The sequence below is a fragment of the Bos indicus genome, chromosome 6 (assembly GCF_029378745.1).
Source record: "Bos indicus isolate NIAB-ARS_2022 breed Sahiwal x Tharparkar chromosome 6, NIAB-ARS_B.indTharparkar_mat_pri_1.0, whole genome shotgun sequence".
NCBI classification, from domain to species: Eukaryota; Metazoa; Chordata; class Mammalia; order Artiodactyla; family Bovidae; genus Bos; species Bos indicus.
In genome coordinates this window covers 19688081-19706174 of record NC_091765.1, presented here as the reverse complement: position 1 = coordinate 19706174, position 18094 = coordinate 19688081, and the positions used below count along the sequence as shown (strand labels likewise).

Genomic DNA, 18094 nt, shown 5'->3' with positions numbered 1-18094 from the left:
CATAAATTGAAGCAAGATCTTTTTTGATCTACCTCCTGGAGTAATGAAAAGAGAAGCAAAAATAAACAAAAGGGACCTAATTAAACTTAAAAGCTTTTGCACAGCAAAGGAAATCATAAGCTAAATGAAAAAACCCACAGAATGGGAGAAAATATTTGCAAATGAAGCAACTGACAAGGGGTTAATCTCCAAAATATACAAACAGCTCATGCAGCTCAATAACAAAAAACCAACCCAATTAAAAAATGGACGGAAGATCTAAATAGAAATTTCCCCAAAGAAGACACACAGATGGCCAAAAAGCACATGAAAAGATGCTAAACATCATTAATTATTAGAGAAATGTAAATCAAAACTACAATGAAGTATCACCTTACACTGGTCAGCATGGCCATCATCAAAAAATCTACAAATAATAAATGTTGAAAAGGGTGCAGGGGAAAGAGAACAGTGTTACATTGTTGGTGAGAATGTAAATTGGTACAGCCTTTATGGATAACAGTATGGAGGTTCCTTAAACAACTAAAAATAGAGCTACCATATGATTAAGTGGGCATATACCCCAGGAAAACCATAATTTGAAAAGATACATGCACCCCAAAGTCCATTGCAGTATTATTTACAATAGCCAGGACATGGAAGCAACCTACACGTCCACTGAAAGAGGAATGGATAAAGAAGATGTGGTACAATGAAATACAAAGAAAATATGTACAATGAAATATTATTTGGCCATGAAAAAGAAGGAAATAATGCCATGTGCAGCATCATGGATGGACCTAGAGATTGTCATACTGAGTGAAGTAAGTCATAAATATTGTATAATGTTGCTTACATGTGGAACCTAAAAAAAAATGGTACAAGTGAATTTATCTACAAAATAGAGTCACAGATGTAGAAAACAATTTTATGGTTTCTGAGGGTAAGGGGAGGGAGGGATAAATTGGGATACTGGGGTTGACATATATTATACACACTGCTGCTGCTGCTGCTGCTGCTGCTGCTAAGATGCTTCAGTCGTGTCCGACTCTGTGCGACCCCATAGACAGCAGCCCACCAGGCTCCACCGTCCCTGGGATCCTCCAGGTAAGAACACTGGAGTAGGTTGCCATTAAAATAGGTAACTATTAAGGACCTACTGTATAACACAGGAAGTGGTATACAGTACTCTGTAATGATCTATATGCGAAAAGTATCTAAAAAAGAGTGGATGTATGTGTATGTATAACTAATGCACTTTGATGTACATCTGAAACTAATACAACATTGTAAAGCCACTATATTCCAATAATAATTAAATTAAAAAAGACCCACCTTTAAAAAAATTAATCTTCTAAAACTGCAGGTTTGATTTCAGCTTGCTTAAAAACTTTAAATGACCCCCCTATCTTATATAAATATAATCCTCTCAATATGGCATTCAAAGTCTCCTAGGATATGGCTCCTATCCATTTTACTTATTAATTTATATTTAATATTTTGTATGAAATCTAAAGGTTTGATGAGGAAGATTCAAATCATTCTAAAACTGGACTGTCTAAACTTTGAGTACCTCTTAAAATGTCATGAAGCCCCTATTATGGAATTAATATTTCCTTTCTTATAATTCATGCAGTTCTTTGTGCTTATCTTCAAAGTTTATGGATTTGCATTAATTATAGGCTCTTTTGGAGAAGGCAATGGCACCCCACTCCAGTGTTCTTGACTGGAGAATCCCATGGACAGAAGGGCCTGGTGGGCTGCCATTTATGGGGTCGCACAGAGTCGGGCATGACTGAAGCGACTTAGCAGCAGCAGCAGCAGCAGCATAGGCTCTTTGACAATACATTTTAATCACAGTTTATGCCTGTTGTATTATTATACACACAGTAAATACTCAACAACATTTGTTGAACTGAATTACTCATATAAGAAATACCCAGATCATAAGTAGTTTAAATATAATTAATGGTAATAAAAAGGAAAAGTTACATTTGTCATATTTACACTTATGTATACTTTACATTGGAGAAGGCAATGGCACCCCACTCCAGTACTCTTGCCTGGAAAATCCCATGGATGGAGGAGCCTGGAAGGCTGCGGTCCATGGGGTCGCTAAGAATCGGACACGACTGAGAGACTTCACTTTCACTTTTCTCTTTCATGCATTGGAGAAGGAAATGGCAACCCACTCCAGTGTTCTTGCCTGGAGAATCCCAGGGATGGGGGAGCCTGGTGGGCTGCCATCTCTGGGATCGCACAGAGTCGGACATGACTGTAGCGACTTAGCAGCAGCAGCAGCATACATTCCAACAAGAATTTTCAATTAGGCTGTGATTTTAAACAAAAAATGAGATTTACTATATTTTCATACCAATGAAAAGGAAGATGGTCTAGACAAAGGATAGCAAAGAATCAGCAAGTCTGGCATTTTCCCTTAGAAAAAGCAATGCCAATGTATAAGCTACCATGTAATTGTTAACATTTAAGTGTTAATAATAAAAGCTAACATTTATGTACTGTGATATAATACCCTATATTAGCTACATTAGTTACCTTAAGTCACACAACTACACTTTGTTGCGTAAGATTTCAAATCAAGTTCTCTCTGACTATGAAAGTCTGTCTCTTAACTATTATGCTTTACTACTTCTGCTACTACTACTACTTTTCTGTACACAAAACACACAAAATGAAAATAATATCATCCTAATCCTTAGCTATGGTAAAGATCAATGAGTTAATATTTCAAAAATACTTTAAAAATCCATTGGAAAACAGAACAACAGATAAACAATAAAATTGTCTGCCCCTAAAGACCTCATTGTCCAAGTAGGCACATGTAACAAATACTAAAATAGAAGAGAATAAAGAAAACGGAGACTAACCATGGCAGGTATTTGGAGGCAGAATCAACAAAATATTAGCTGTCTCTCCAAATTCATCCTGATCTATCAGGCACCTATCTAAGGCCACATCAGTAAACTGCCACTAGTGAAAAGTAGAGTTGATGCCTGCAAATTTTACATCATCTTCTTAAAGACAGTTACCAAGAATTCACTCCTCTCCTTTTCTTATGGCTAAAAAGGAGGATAAAGCAGCATCTTTCGGAGCGATCCCTGATAGCCAAAGTTTTGGCATGACATTGTGGAACAGAGCCCACTCTTTCTGAAGATTGTTACATGAGGGAGAAAAACATCTGTGTTCTTTAGGGCACTGCATTAAAAAAAACCTTCATTATGATGATATTGGCATTTTATTTTTTTGGCTGCATGCACGTGGGATCTTTGTGCCCTGACCAGGGATGCAACTTGTGCCCCCTGCATTGGAAGCTTGAAGTCTTAACCAGCTGGACCACCAGGGAACTCTCTAAGCTACTACATTTTTAATTCCTTTGTTTACAATAACTGTATAGTCTTTATTACACAAATAAATATAGAGGATATTTCAGGAAGGCCTCATAAAAAGCCGACTCTTATAAGTGAGTCTTATTGAAGACAGAATAGGGGAGGAAAAGGTATTTAAGGAAGAAAGAATACCACAGATGGGAGAGAGAGCATGAATATACTGAAATGTGTAAGCAGTTTTAGTGTAAAGTTTCTAAATATGCTTTTTACACTTAATACAGTGTAAGTTTTTAATACTTAGTACAGGTGCAAATAGTTCTGCTGCTGCTGCTGCTGCTAAGTCGCTTCAGTCATGTCCGACTCTGTGCGACCCCACTGACAGCAGCCCACCAGGCTCCCCCGAACCTGGGATTCTCCAGGCAAGAACACTGGAGTGGGTTGCCATTTCCTTCTCCAATGCATGAAAGTGAAAAGGGAAAGTGAAGATGCTCAGTCGTGTCCGACTCTTCGCAACCCCATGGACTGCAGCCCACCAGGCTCCTCCATCCATGGGATTTTCCAGGCAAGAGTACTGGAGTGGGGTGCCATTGCCTTCTCTGGCAAATAGTTCTAGGTATACCAAAATAATATTCAAGTAAATTGTCAAGTGGGATTTTTTAAAAAATCAAATTGAGATTTCAGCCTTTTAATCCTCATATCTAGTCAATTTGCAAAAAAAAGATAAAAAGATGCTATTACTAAATAGCTTTCCTACCCCAAAATATTTTTCTAATAAACACACTATTTTTATTAGTTTAATATTTCTTTATACATACCACACAGAGCTCAAACAAAATGATTCCAAGAGACCAGACATCTGATTTGGGGCCAGAAGGCAATGGTTTTTCACTTGGCACATGATCACTGGTTTTGAAAATTCCTTGCGCAATTACCTCAGGTGCCAAGTATGATGGATACCTAAAATGGTATAATTTAAGAATGAATTTATTACCATGAGCTAGAAAGGGGGAAATAGGTACGTAGTGGTACGTTTTTACTATCAGTACAGTATAATCCATACAAAAGCTCAATGAGATAAAATGAACAACTCTTGCTAGGAAGAATTCTTAACTACCATAACACAGGTCTTATGTCTAGGAATCAAGAGGAAATATACATTTCTCAAGGAATGTTAAACCTATCTCACTTTTAGCTCTTTTCTTTGTTTTCCTCTGTATTAACACATTGCCTTCAGACTTCCAGATTTCGAGGTGTTTTTCCTTCTTCCTTACTGCCTATCTTCTCTTTATACTTAACTCTTATTTAAATTTTATCTTTGAAAATAGTATTTATTCTTTTGAATAGTAGGAATGTCAAAATCTGTAAAAACATATAAATTGAAATGTAAGACTCTCTCCAATCTCTGTACTCCAGTCACTCACACTATTTATGTACAAATAAAGTTGATCGTTTGTCATCATTGCCCTATAGGGAAGTATAGTATATGCACTATTCTGTACTCTTTTTCACTCAAAATATATTTTAGAGATCATTCTTATAAATAAGTATAGATTTGTCTCATTCTTTTTGAAAACTGCCAATAATTTCATTGCATTGATACACTTAATTTATGTGATACAACTCTGAAGGAGGATATTTGGAAGTTGACTACTACTTAAAATGCTTACATGGATATATTACAGATATCCCATTTCCCATAAATACATAGATGAAAGACAAATTCCTAGACATGGTACTACAAAGTCACAAGGTAGATGAATTTTAAAATTTTATGTGTTTCCAAGTTGCCCTTATGGCAATTTATATTCTTATAAGCAGTATATAGGACTGCCTCTTTCCCTTAACCTTCACCAACATAAGTTTTTAAAAAAATTGCCTTAGTAAATATAAAATACAGACTATTAAATATGAATAAGGTGTAAAGAATAAAGCTTAAAAGAACACTCATGTACCTACCAACCAGTTTAAATAATGAATATGAAATTATCACTAAAAGTCCCGATTTGTGTGTTGATAATTCCCTTCCATTTATTTACAGTTTTACCAGGTTTGTAACCCTAAAAAATATTAATATATTGTTTAGTCAAGCACATATCTGAACTTTATAGTACTGGAGTTATGCTGCCATTATTCCTTTGTGATTTGCTTTTTTTAGTCAACAATATTTATTTAAAAGAGCCATTCACATTGCTGTATGTAGATTTAAGTCATTTTTATGTCTGTTTTATGAATACATTATTCATTCAGATGTCAACAAGCATTTATTTCGTTTCTTTTTGTACTATAAACTATGTTGCTAGAAAAAGCATGTGTGTTTCTACACATAGTATGTTGTTGTGTAGCAACACTTCTAGCAAAAGTCTCCCCAGGAGTATAAACCTAGCACTGAATTTCTAGGCCACAAGACATGTGCACTTTCAACTTTATAACACCACACCAAATGCTTCTTGAGAGGGGTTGTACTAATGTATACTCCTACTAGCGGTGTACAACAGATTCTATTGCTTACTTCTCCAGCACTTGTTGGACAGCAGTGGCAGACTTTCTAATATCTGGCCATCTGAGGGTGAGACTCACAAACCATTGTACAATAGGTTTAATTTGTATTTCCTTGATAACTAAAAAGGTTGAGGTACGTTTTCATAGACAAACATTGGCACGATGATGCCATTTTACCCTTAGTTGATCATACTGCTCTTGTAAATAAATGTGTGAAATCTCTTCAGATAAGTGAAGTCTAGTGGAAAAGCAATGACCTTGATATCATAAAGCCTGTATTCTAATTCCAGTCCTGTCATATATTTTATATGTGATTTGGGTTTCTTACTCTGTAAAACAGGAACAATAATTTCTCTCTCACAAAACTGTTACAAATATTCATGAATACATAAAGAAGTTTTATAGAAATGAAAAAAAAGACACAAATGCAATGCTTTATTTCTGTCATCATTAGCATGATACATCCAGAAGGCAAACTGTTCATTTTTAATTCTGATTTCCAGCACATCTAACTCTGAAATAATAAAATGGGTAGTGAAAAGTCAAAGATTACTACAGGTAAATTGCTATATCTAAAACTTCTGACTGATGATCTCCGAAAGTACAGAGGTGACTTATGCTCCAAATATTCTAATTTCCTTTTTAATCAAGGACATGTTAAGTTAATTAATAAAATAGTAAATGTTAGGCTTATTTTTTAATACAGATTATCTCCTTCCAACAAGTGCCTCTTCTTTAGCACTGCATTTTAACACTCAGAGAAAATTACTAGAACTCTGCCGTGAGTATGACTGGTGAGATAAATACAAGTGGTTTTCACCATCTGTCTGATGTTTTAACAAGGTATTAAGCTACTGGCCAACTGAAATGAATGTCCAATTTCTAACTCATTACAGTATTTTGAAACAGATGTTAATGTTTTACTTTTTTGTTCCTTAATATTTGTCTTTTGAATCAACTGCAAGCTTCGTCTGGTGTAAATATTTTCTTTCATGACTTAGCTGTTTGATCACTTTATTTTTCCTGGCTAAGGTTTCACATTTTGCTCTTTGATACTTTCTGGTCAGAACTTTTGCGTCCAAGACTTCAAAGTAAGCCAAACCAAATGGCACATGAGACCAATTCTATCCAAGCATTTTAAATTCAAATGTAACTCTTCAAAATGTTTGATATGCTTTAAAAAAATCACTTCCTTTCTTCTATTCATCACTAAAACCTAAAGCACCTTTAAGTGAAAGATAAAAATTAAAGGAATTTTTGCTTGTATTGTTTTTGGAGTTCTCACATAAAAATTTAGACAAAATGAAGGATCACGCTTACTTCAGCTGCCTAAAAGCTATTTCAAAGGGTAATTATCATACATGATGAAGATACCAGAGCCTTACTATAAATTTAATTTTATTATTTGAAAAGGTTTTCTTTTAACAAATAAAGCGCAGGCTATTTTTATAAAATACTGTTTTTTTGTGCTTGTGAGAACAACTATTTGTTGCCTACAGCCACATGGTAGTCAAAACTATAAACTATGAATTCATGCACATTAATAAGTAAGTCATCAAAACAGAAAATTTTCCATTAAATAATGAGCTTCTTGAAGTTGGGGACCTATCTTATCCATTTTTGTATATCCAGAAGCCTTAAGAAAAGGTGTTTAATAAATATTTTCTTAATAAATAAAGGAAGGAATGATTAAACAATTTAAGATTAGCTATGTTCAAACAAATGAAAATTTTAAGTAAGAAACCTAGAAGTTAACTTATAGAGATAAAAAAATTCACAAATGAGATCATTTTTATGAACCTATTTGCAAGGCAGGAATAGAGATGCAGACATAGAGAATGAATGGGCTTGTGGACACAGGGAGAGAAGGGAAGGGTGGGACAAATTGAGAGAGTAGCACTGATACAATTCATTATTACGTTTAAAGCAGATAGCCAGTGGGAAGCTACTTTACAGCACTGGGAGCCCAGTTCAGTGTTTTGTGATGACCTAGATGGGTGGAATGGAGGATGGGAGGGAAGCTCAAAAGGGAAAGGATATATGTATACATATAGCTGATTCACAGAGTTATACAGTAGAAATGAACACAACATTGTAAAGCAAGTATACTCCAATTTAAAAAAAAAAATTTAAAACATATTTTCCTGCAGAAACATACACCATTATTCCAAACCACTAGTTCCAATAATAGAGTGACAAAAACTGACTTTAGAGGGCCCAAAGAGCAAAACACAAATGTATACCATTAAGCATATCACACAGCAATTAAAAAATATTCATAAGGTCTTTAAAGAATAGTATTAAATCAACTTTAATTTCCTGATTTTGACAATTATTTTGTGGTTCTGAAAGAAAACTCCTTACTTCAGAAATTACAAACTGAAATATTTAAGGGTAAAAGGCCATTATAACACTAATAATTCTTAAATAATTCAGAAAAATTATATTATACACAACAATACATATACATATAAGATAAAAGAAAGAGAAAACAAAAGTTGTGAAATGTTAACATTTGGGGACCCTAAGTAAAGGCAATATGGGAAATTTTTGTACTATTTTGTAACTTCTATGTACCTAAAATAAGGTCAAAATTAAACACTTATAAAAGTATTATATTATTAACATATTTAAAAAGCAACCACACAATAAATATAATACAAACATCTATATTAAAAGCTTTCATTGAGTCCAGGATGAAGTAAACTTTCATTCTCTTTTTGGAGGCCAATATAAATCTGGAATTCCATATAAAGAAACTCTCCAAACTTACAATACAGACTTTCAGTTATAGAATCCACCCCATTACTGATAGTTACAGCGACCTGACTTGAGGCTTAATATCCAATTATATCTTAGAGAACAGGGATTTAAATTAAAAACACTAGAAAATAACATGAAACTGATTTTTCTCAGTCTTTTCAGGAACACACATTATCATTTGTTAGCCTTTTTGCCTTAAATTTACCTAATTCTGAATGAAATAAAGTTAATTTTTGTAATATATAGTGAAGAAATTCAATAATCTGTTAGCTTCACTACTAATTCAATGAAAAATCAATATCAGGGAACTTTTGTATGCTGGGAAAAACTCATTGTCTCCTTTTAAAAGTATATGGAAAATTAAGATATTTTTAACTTTAAAAAGGTAGTTTCATGTAAAAATTAACAAATTAACAAATAAACCCTTAATAAAAGATTAGAAAGTTTAAGATAGAACTCAAGAAAAAAAAAACCCAAAACATATTCTTACCCAATTGGGAAATCAACATCATCACCATATGCTGTCATGTGATAAAGTCCAAATTTAGCCAATTTAACATGTCCCTACAATGACAAAGGAAGAAAAAAATCACATAAAATATTTTCATACTATTGGCAGGGAAAATTATGATTATACATTTTATAAGTAACACTATCATATAGTCAGATACATTAAGAAAAATTATATTTCATCATAAATTTATTTTAAAAAAATTTGTCAGTGTTTGACATCTGCCTTATATTCATTACAAACATATACAAACACAATATATATTATATATATATCAAAATGACAAATAAAACTTAAAAATTGTTGCTGCTTATATTTTCTGAGCTCCTTTAAAAAACAAAGTGTTGTTATCTTGAATCCTTGCTTAGAATATTTTGTGTTGATTTTCACAAAATAAATTGTTTTCAGGAATTGCAAGTCTTCAAAATGTTATGATTTAAACTTGACATGGAAGTTTTTAACTTGAAAAGGTATGTTCACAAATCAAGATATTAGTGAATCTGCTTTATTCCCAACAATTTTTATATTGTTTTAGAATAATCATAAATACCACAAAAGAGTCTTAAAAGGCAAATGCACATTATATAAATCTCAAGTTTTCCCCCTTTTAGATGTTTAGAACTTAATTTTTTTTTCAGTTTAGAAGTTCTTTTTCTTAAGAGCTATATTTCCCAGAATTACAAAGCATTTATATTTTAAAAACAATTTCAATTAGTTACTCTATTATCTTAACCATGAAATTATAAGCACCATTTTATTTATATTTTTAATATCATAGAGCATATACTGAAAGTCTAGAAGAATGAGAAAAATCCTACTAATACACAAAATAATTCCCAAGAAAAAGTTTCCTCAAACTATTTTATATGCTTATGAAGAAAATAATAAAATTCTTGAAAAAATCACCTTGCTACCCATAATTCACATAATACCCATATTTCACATAATACCCATAATAGGGGTGGACTAGCTTCTTATTTCAGAGAAGGCAACGGCACCCCACTCAAGTACTCTTGCCTGGAAAATCCCATGGATGGAGGACCCTGGTAGGCTGCGGTCCATGGGGTTGCTAAGAGTCGGACACGACTGAGAGACTTCACTTTCACTTTTCACTTTCATGCATTGGAGAAGGAAATGGCAACCCACTCCAGTGTTCTTGCCTGGAAAATCCCAGGGACAGGGGAGCCTGGTGGGCTGCCGTCTATGGGGTTGCACAGAGTCGGACATGACTGAAGCGACTTAGCAGCAGTAGCAGCAGCTTCTTATTTAATCCCCCATAAGAATCCAAGCAGAGAATCAGCACTCCAATTTAAAAAATAAGCTACGTACAAACAGCTGGTAAACAAAGAAAATAAATGACAAAGTAAAAAAGAAAGTAAAAAAGAAAAATAAAATGGAGAAAACACAATTCAGCTGTACTGTGAGAAAAATGTTCTATGTAAATAGTCAGAGAATCTTTTTTAAGATAAAAGCAAATTCACAGAGAGTGGACTGAGAAATCTCAATGTGTATTTCACAAAATGAGTGAAAGGAAAAATAAAACATGAAGACAGAAAATGAGTCCAGGGAAAAAAGAATAGTGCATGTAAAAGACACAATGATTTATATAATTAGAGATACTTTCTTTTTAAACCACAAGTACATTACGTTAATATAATCTTTTCATTATGAATACTCTTAAGACATTCTAATTCTTTCAGCAGGCTACAACCTGAAATAAAAAAGCAAATATTTAATGTACTATTGAGGATTACCTTTTGATCCAAAAGGATATTATGAGGAGACAGTGCCCGGTGTACTATACCATGTTTATTCATATACTGCAAGCCCTGAAGTACCTCAAATGCTATGCACAAAACCTTTGAATAGCTACAAAGAAAACAAAAAGTCACAGATCAATAGATCAATTACAAAGCAGATATAGAACCTGTTTTAAGAAATAAAATGAGGTTCAGTGATAAAATTCAAATATCTACCTATATACATACATATATATATTTATTTTATTTTATTTTTTTGACCATGAAGCTTATGGGATTTTAGTTCCCATTCCCCAACCTGGGCAGGCCCTGAGGAGGGAAAACATGGAGTCCCTGGACTGCCAGGGAATTTCCCAAAGAGTTTTCTTTTTATTGTACCACCTCTAATCAGAGAAAATAGACTCTATACATTTTCTAAAGTATCTACTCAGGCATGTTTGATTTTACAATTACAGCAGAATTGATCTTACAAAGAACCTACAGTTGCCAAACAACTACTCCAACTGCAGTCCCGTTCCCCAGGAAGGGGGATTAATATTGGTGGGGTGCAAATGACCTTCTGCAGGTTGGGCTTTAACAAATTATCAGGAAATTTCAGATATATGGCAGAACCAAATCAATGAAAACCATGGATCCTGCTCAAGACAACACACCAATGTCCCTGAAAAACAGCTATATTTTATGGCAGAGAGACATGAGCTTACTTTCCAAATCAATCTGCAAGGTAATGTCCAAAATTTATGATTTATCAAATATTTCTTTCTTATCCTATGCTCTCTTAAGCCAACATCCATAGGGACGCCCAGTTTCTTCCTCTTTCTCTCTCTCCTTCCCTCTCCCTCTCCTTTTTTTTTTTTTAAATAAAACATTATTCATATAGGAAGTTAGGAAGAATATACAGAAAAGCAGGGGAGATTAGTTCAAACCCAATCCCACAAACCACTAATATTAAGGTATAGATTTCTTTTATTCTCATTTTTTTAAACATTTTAAATCATACTTAAAAAAAATCAAATTAATATCTGAGTAACTACTAAATTAATTTTTAAAAGGTATAAATAACAAGCTAATAACAGAGACATAATGAAATAATTTTAAAAATAGTTAACCTAAAAGCAGGTAGAATAAAAGGAGAAAAAGAACAAAGAACAAATGGAACAATTAGAGAAAAAAAACATCAAAATGAAGCTACTGTGTACGCAGCAGAGTGAGCAAAGGGTAGGGCTGAGAGGAGATGAGGTCAGAGAGGAAGCAAGGTCAGAGGGCGAGATCACTTTAGGCCATTTAGGTCTTTGGCTTTTACTCTCAGACAGATGGGAAGCAACTGGTACGCCGCTACACTACGTACAGTAAAAATTCGCAGAAGTAAGCAGAGAAGGAAATAAAAACTTTAGCCAACTTAACCCCTAGCTCTCAGAAGATACCTCCATCATCAGGATTAATAGATACTATAATTTTATAATTATAACTCTAGATGCTATAATTTTATAATTATAACTGTATTCATGAAGATTATCATCAGCTACCACCATTTTTATACCTCATTTTTGTGTTTCTTTTTTCTTTAGCTAGAATACACTCATAAGAAAATTTTTCATAAGGGTGGCAGGAGTAGATATTTTAAAGCATGGCATGTCTTAAAATGTCTTACTATTATATTTAAACATAGAATTTCTTCTTGTCTTCAAATGTTCTTTATTGATAGTGACAAATGTAATAAATATCAGTCTGATCTTAATTCTGTTGTAGATACCTTGTTATTCCTCTTTGGAAGCTTTCAGGATTCTTTTATACGTCATATTGTTAGACCTATAAAAATTTTAGTCCAATATGTCCAGTGTGTGGGCATTTGAGAATTTGTGTTTGTAAGTATTAGGTGTGTCCTCTCAATCTAAAAATTCATGTTCCATTAAGACAAAATCATTAACAAGGAAAAGTTGATTTGTTGTATCTTTGATTATTTTCTCCCTCTACTGTATCTTTTAGTCAGAACTCTTAGGGGGCAGATGAAAATTAGATTTATTCTATCAACTTTATGTTTTATTTCCTATGAGCATGGCCTATTATTTAATTTCCAAGATTTCTCTTCTGGTCTCTAGTTGTTCCTTTTCAGTACATCCCATTCTTTGGCTGTGAATTTATTTTTCTTTTGAGTCTCTCTGAGGATAATTATTAGAATTATTTTTAATTTAGGAAACAAAAAAGTGTGTTTATCTTCATTTCCTCTGGGCTAAGTTAAAAAAAATTTTTTTTTGTCCCTCGGCTCTCTTTCTCTCAAACTATTTCTTCCCTCGTATGTCTGGTAGGTTCCGGTTGTCAGCCATATTTTAAAATAAAGCAATAAGTTTATATTCTACATGAAGTACGTAAAAAATAAAACAAGAGAATTTACTATTTATAAAGAATGCTTATTAAACTGATCTACAAACTAATTTATCAAATAGTTCCTCCCATATTAAAGCACCACAACAGCCAGTATTAAGCAAATAAGGAATCTGTGGCACAAGAACAATTTAGAATTAATAGTTTTCATTAACATCTGCAAAAAACAAAAATAAAAACCAACTATGTAAACAAAAAGATTCCAAACTTTAAAACAACTACAGTAATATTGATAAAAATGTGCGCATGAAAGAATGCAAACCCCTCCCCTGTTAAAAACAAAGGAAAACTTTCCTTGAGGTTGATTAACAAATAAAACATAAGAACATAGTTTCCTGTGATCATTTGTTCTGAGCCAGCTTTCAGTTAATAATCTCTCATCTTTGTTCTTTCTGTATCTCTCTGTCTCTGTCTCTCTCTCACACACACATACATACACACAGAACACTTCACAAAATCTTAAAAGCTGATGCCATATTCAGCTGCGACACTAGGGGACCTCAGTGGCACACTATTTCAATACAGATGTCTTTCTCATGAGATTGAAACCAAAGCTTTAAAATGACTTTTTTATTAAACCAGTTCTGAAACAGCTGAAAACAGAAGACTACATCTTCTACTTAATCTACCTGCTTTTGTTAGCTGATTCTAAGATATAACTGGAAAACACCTGCATGTCAAGAAGCACATTCATGCTATTACTGAACTGATAAGTATTTACACTGACACAATTTTTAAAAATAGAATTATAAAGCTGAAGCTCATGACACATCTTTTCTTAGCTGTTACTAAAGACTATACATGAATTATGGTTAATGGAACCAGTATTCTTCAATTTAAATCAGACAGGAAATCAGATTTGCTTTTCTGCCTGTTGTACTCTTATGATTTAATTTTTAAATTTATTTTAAAATACAAGTATAAAAGAGAATAAGAAGCTGATGCTATTTTCTATAGTGGGAAAAAGAAATCAATACTTGTGGAATTTTGTATACTTACTTGTTCTTAAAGCTGTTTTTAACACTGCCAAGAACTTAAATTATGAAATCCTTTTAAAACTTATTTTGAAGTAGCCAGTATAAGTACAATGCAACAACAAGGCAAAACATCATATATTCAATAACAGTATGTTACAGTTTAATTGAAAACGGACTCCAGAAGGAGAGTTAGGATAAAGAGAATGGGACTTGTACAATTAAAAAAAAATGTAGGGGATAACAGGACTTTATTCTACACAATTTCTAAGTTTGAACCTTGTTAATAAAGAAATCTATCATTAACCTGGAAAACATAAATTAAATCAGGTCAGAAAATATTCTCTTCCTTTTGAAATTATTAATTACTAGCTACTATCAGAGACTGGTAGGGTAAACATCTACTTTGTTACCATTGTCTCTGAAAATCTGAAAAGTTTAATGAGCATAAGAATCCTTGGTTGTTATAAACACAAAGATATGACTAAAGATAGCTTTAAAATGATGACTGATAATTTCTGACTAAGCAAGATGACATGTTGAGATACTTTAATTTACATTCAAATACATCAATTAAGTGGCTATTAACTGTTCGGCATTATGATTTTAGACCTCTGCATTTTTAGGCTCCATGAACACCAAGAATAAAATCTGATCTCCACAATCAAAAAACCCACAGTATAGCTGAAAAGACAGATTTAAAAACTGACAATTTTAATATAGTTCAATTCAAAAGAATTTTGATACAGTTGGAATTCAATGATAAGTTAGAAGATAATCATCCTTCTCCTCTGTCTTGACAGGAAAAGAAAAAAAAATTTATTTATTACACTGGTTAGAACAAAATGACCTACAAAATCATAAATTTTGGGAAAGTAAGAATAAAAACTAAAAGAGAGAAAAACATGACTACCATCACCACCAGTACCATCAAGAACAAATGTTGATCATTTCTAGGCATGAGTCAACTTGGGTGTATTTGGATTTTAAATATGGCTTAATGAATTTCAAATCTATTAAGTTAGTACAATACAAAGTATGTTTTGTTTATCCCTTTCCAGATGTATTTCAAAGGAAATTTATACTGTGCTCTTCTGAGACAATCATCTGTAAATTATCTGCAGCTGTTTAGCTTAGTTGGTTAAAATATACTGAGGCCAAGACCAGGCGTTTAAAATCTATAAGGATTAGTTAGCTTCACATGTGTATAGCCACAGATTTTCATCTAACTCCAGCCAATATCCTGAAATACAGATAGTTTGTCAAGAGACATTGCTCACTGGCTACTTACTCAAAACATTTTGATTTTCAACTAAAATCTTGTATTTCTCTATTCCCCATTCCTGAGGACCTGCTCTCTAATCTCATTAAGACCTTGAGGTCCCTTTTCTCTAAGCCTCCACTGTTATCTCAACCGTTCTTTTTTTTTTTACATCCTTCTTTATTCTATATCTGTTCTGTAACTTCAATAGTTTTTTTTTTTTTTTTTGGCCAGGATCCTTAATGGCTTATCATTCAATGGCTCTAACCCTGGTAGAATTGTACAACTCTATATTCTGCAACTATACATAGTTGCAAGGTTTATTAATTCTATAGTAATAATTTCTGTTTATGTTTGTCCCTCTCACTGTACCTTCAGACAGTGGTACCTTGAGTACATTGAAGCTTATTCACCTTGGAATCCCTATGCCTATCATAGTGTCTATAAGGAATGTGCTCAAAAAATGTGTATCAAATAATAGGTGTTTCGTAAATGTATACAGTGACATCCATGATGATGCAAGAGGGTGAAGATAAGATCAAGTTTATCACCACTAAGGAAATAACAGCTCAGAAAAAAAAGTATGTTAGAATAGTAATGGGTTAACAGTGTAAACTTCATTTATAAGAGAGTATATAATTCCTCAAGATTATATAAATCAAGAAAGCACAAATTGCTTAAGTTCAAACAATGCTTATCCACAAAAAGTACTATCAATGATTTGTTAAAAATGTACCTCTCCCTCTAGTCTTTCATTTATTGAAAAAAGAATGAGCCACCATATAGTGGCTTTTATAATAATCTTATCATCTAGCTAAAATTGAAAATTAGATTTCGTTAGATTCTTACAATTTTTCTAGCTCAAAAAAATACTTGTTAGTATTTGAGTTGCATTCACATTAAATCTGCATATATCAAAGGGAGACAACCTTTTTATGAATTTGAGTTATTCTATCCAAGAAAAAAGTGAGTGAAGTCACTCAGTCATGTCCAACTCTTTGCGACCCCATGGACTGTAGCCTACCAGGCTCTGAGGAGCCTCTCAGTCCATGGAATTTTCTGGGCAAGAGTACTGCAATGGGTTGCCATTTCCTTCTCCAGGGGATCTTCCCAACCCAGGGATTGAACCCGAGTCTCTCACATTGTGGGCAGAAGCTTTACTGTCTGAGCCACCAGGGAAGCCTTCAAGAAAAAAGGAAGTGCTGATATTTGTTCAAGTCTACTTCAGTGTCTTGCAGAGTTTTATTACTTTTATTACTTTTTATTACTTAAACAATTTTATTGGGGTGTAATTGATATATAAATACTGCACATATACAATTTGATGGGTTTGGACATGGATACATTCATGAAACCATCACCAAGGTAACAGATACATCCATTACCTTCAAAAGTTTCTTTGTGTCCCTTTTTGTGTATATGATAAGAATAATGAATATTCAAAAATATGTAAGAAAGTGCAGGGTAAAAAAATTAATGAGGGGGACTGACTCTAGAAGATGTAAAACATAACATGAAGATTCTTTTATAACCCTAATGTAAATCAATAGATGGTTAAAGAAAATGTGGTATATACATATGATAGAACATTATTCAGCCTTAAGAAAAGAAAGAAAATCTTGCCATTTCTGACAATACAGATGAACCTGGAGAACATGATGCTATGTGAAATAAGCCAGACATAGAAGGACAAATACTGCATGATTCTACTTACATGAAGTATCTAAGAAACAGTCAAACTTAAAGAAGCACAGAATAGAACAGTAGTTACCAGGGGCGAGGGAGAGAAGAAAATGGGAGTTGTTCAATTGGTGTAAAGTTTCAGTTATGCAATGTCATTAGGTTCTAGAGATCTGGTATACATCATGCCTATAGTTAACAATGCTGTGCTGCACTCTTAAAAATTTGTTAAGAGATCTCATGTTAAGTGAGGTCACACACAAATAAATAAGACTCAAGGAAACTTCTGCTGTGAGTGCGTGTATGCTCAGTCATGTCCAACTCTTTGCAACCCTAAGAACTGTAGCCTGCCAGCTCCTCTGTCCATGGGATTCTCCAGGAAAAGAATACTGGAGTGGGTTGCCAGTTCCTTCTCCACGGGATCTTCCCCACCAAGAGTGTACCCGTGTCTCCTCCACTGCAGGTGGATTCTTTAGAGCCAACATGTAGATTTTATGGGTGCCTGCATATATCCAAACTCACCAAACATATACATTAAAATACTTACAGTTTTCTTGTATATTAATTATAACCCAATTAAAATGTTTAAAAATAAGTTAAAATGAGAAAGTCCTATTCCTATCAGCTTCAAACCATCAGTTCTTTACAGTATTTGCAAAGTTTCCAAGAAGAGATGTTATTCAGGTTGCAAGAAACACAGGCCAAGAAAGAGAATGAGAGGTCAGGCTCGCAGACATAGATTTGGAAGTCATCCACAGATGGATGGTAACTAAAGTCACACATGCTGTTTCCTCAGATCCATAATCCATGATATTTAAGGGCCACTCCATAAGCCAAAATACCTATACAGTCAGCAAACCAAAGGAGGAAACACACTTCTGGATTCTATGAGTTCAAGATGTTCTTTCACCTTATAAAATCCGATCATTCCCACAGAA

At 33.5% G+C, this 18094-nt stretch overlaps 1 protein-coding gene across 6 annotated transcripts in view; it reads right to left on the bottom strand.

The window, feature by feature from the left end:
* The window catches only part of TBCK (TBC1 domain containing kinase), a 208922-nt gene that overhangs the window by 147125 nt on the left and 43703 nt on the right, over window positions 1–18094 (bottom strand). For 5 of the 6 annotated variants that reach the window (XM_070791100.1, XM_070791099.1, XM_070791102.1 and 2 more), the window contains exons 4-6: window positions 10854–10968; window positions 9079–9152; window positions 4142–4283 (exon numbers count right to left, since the gene is read on the bottom strand). In XM_070791100.1, the coding sequence (XP_070647201.1) occupies window positions 4142–4283; window positions 9079–9152; window positions 10854–10968 (331 nt within the window). The remainder of the gene's footprint in view (window positions 1–4141; window positions 4284–9078; window positions 9153–10853; window positions 10969–18094) is intronic. The other variant, XM_070791103.1, reaches the window with a different exon arrangement.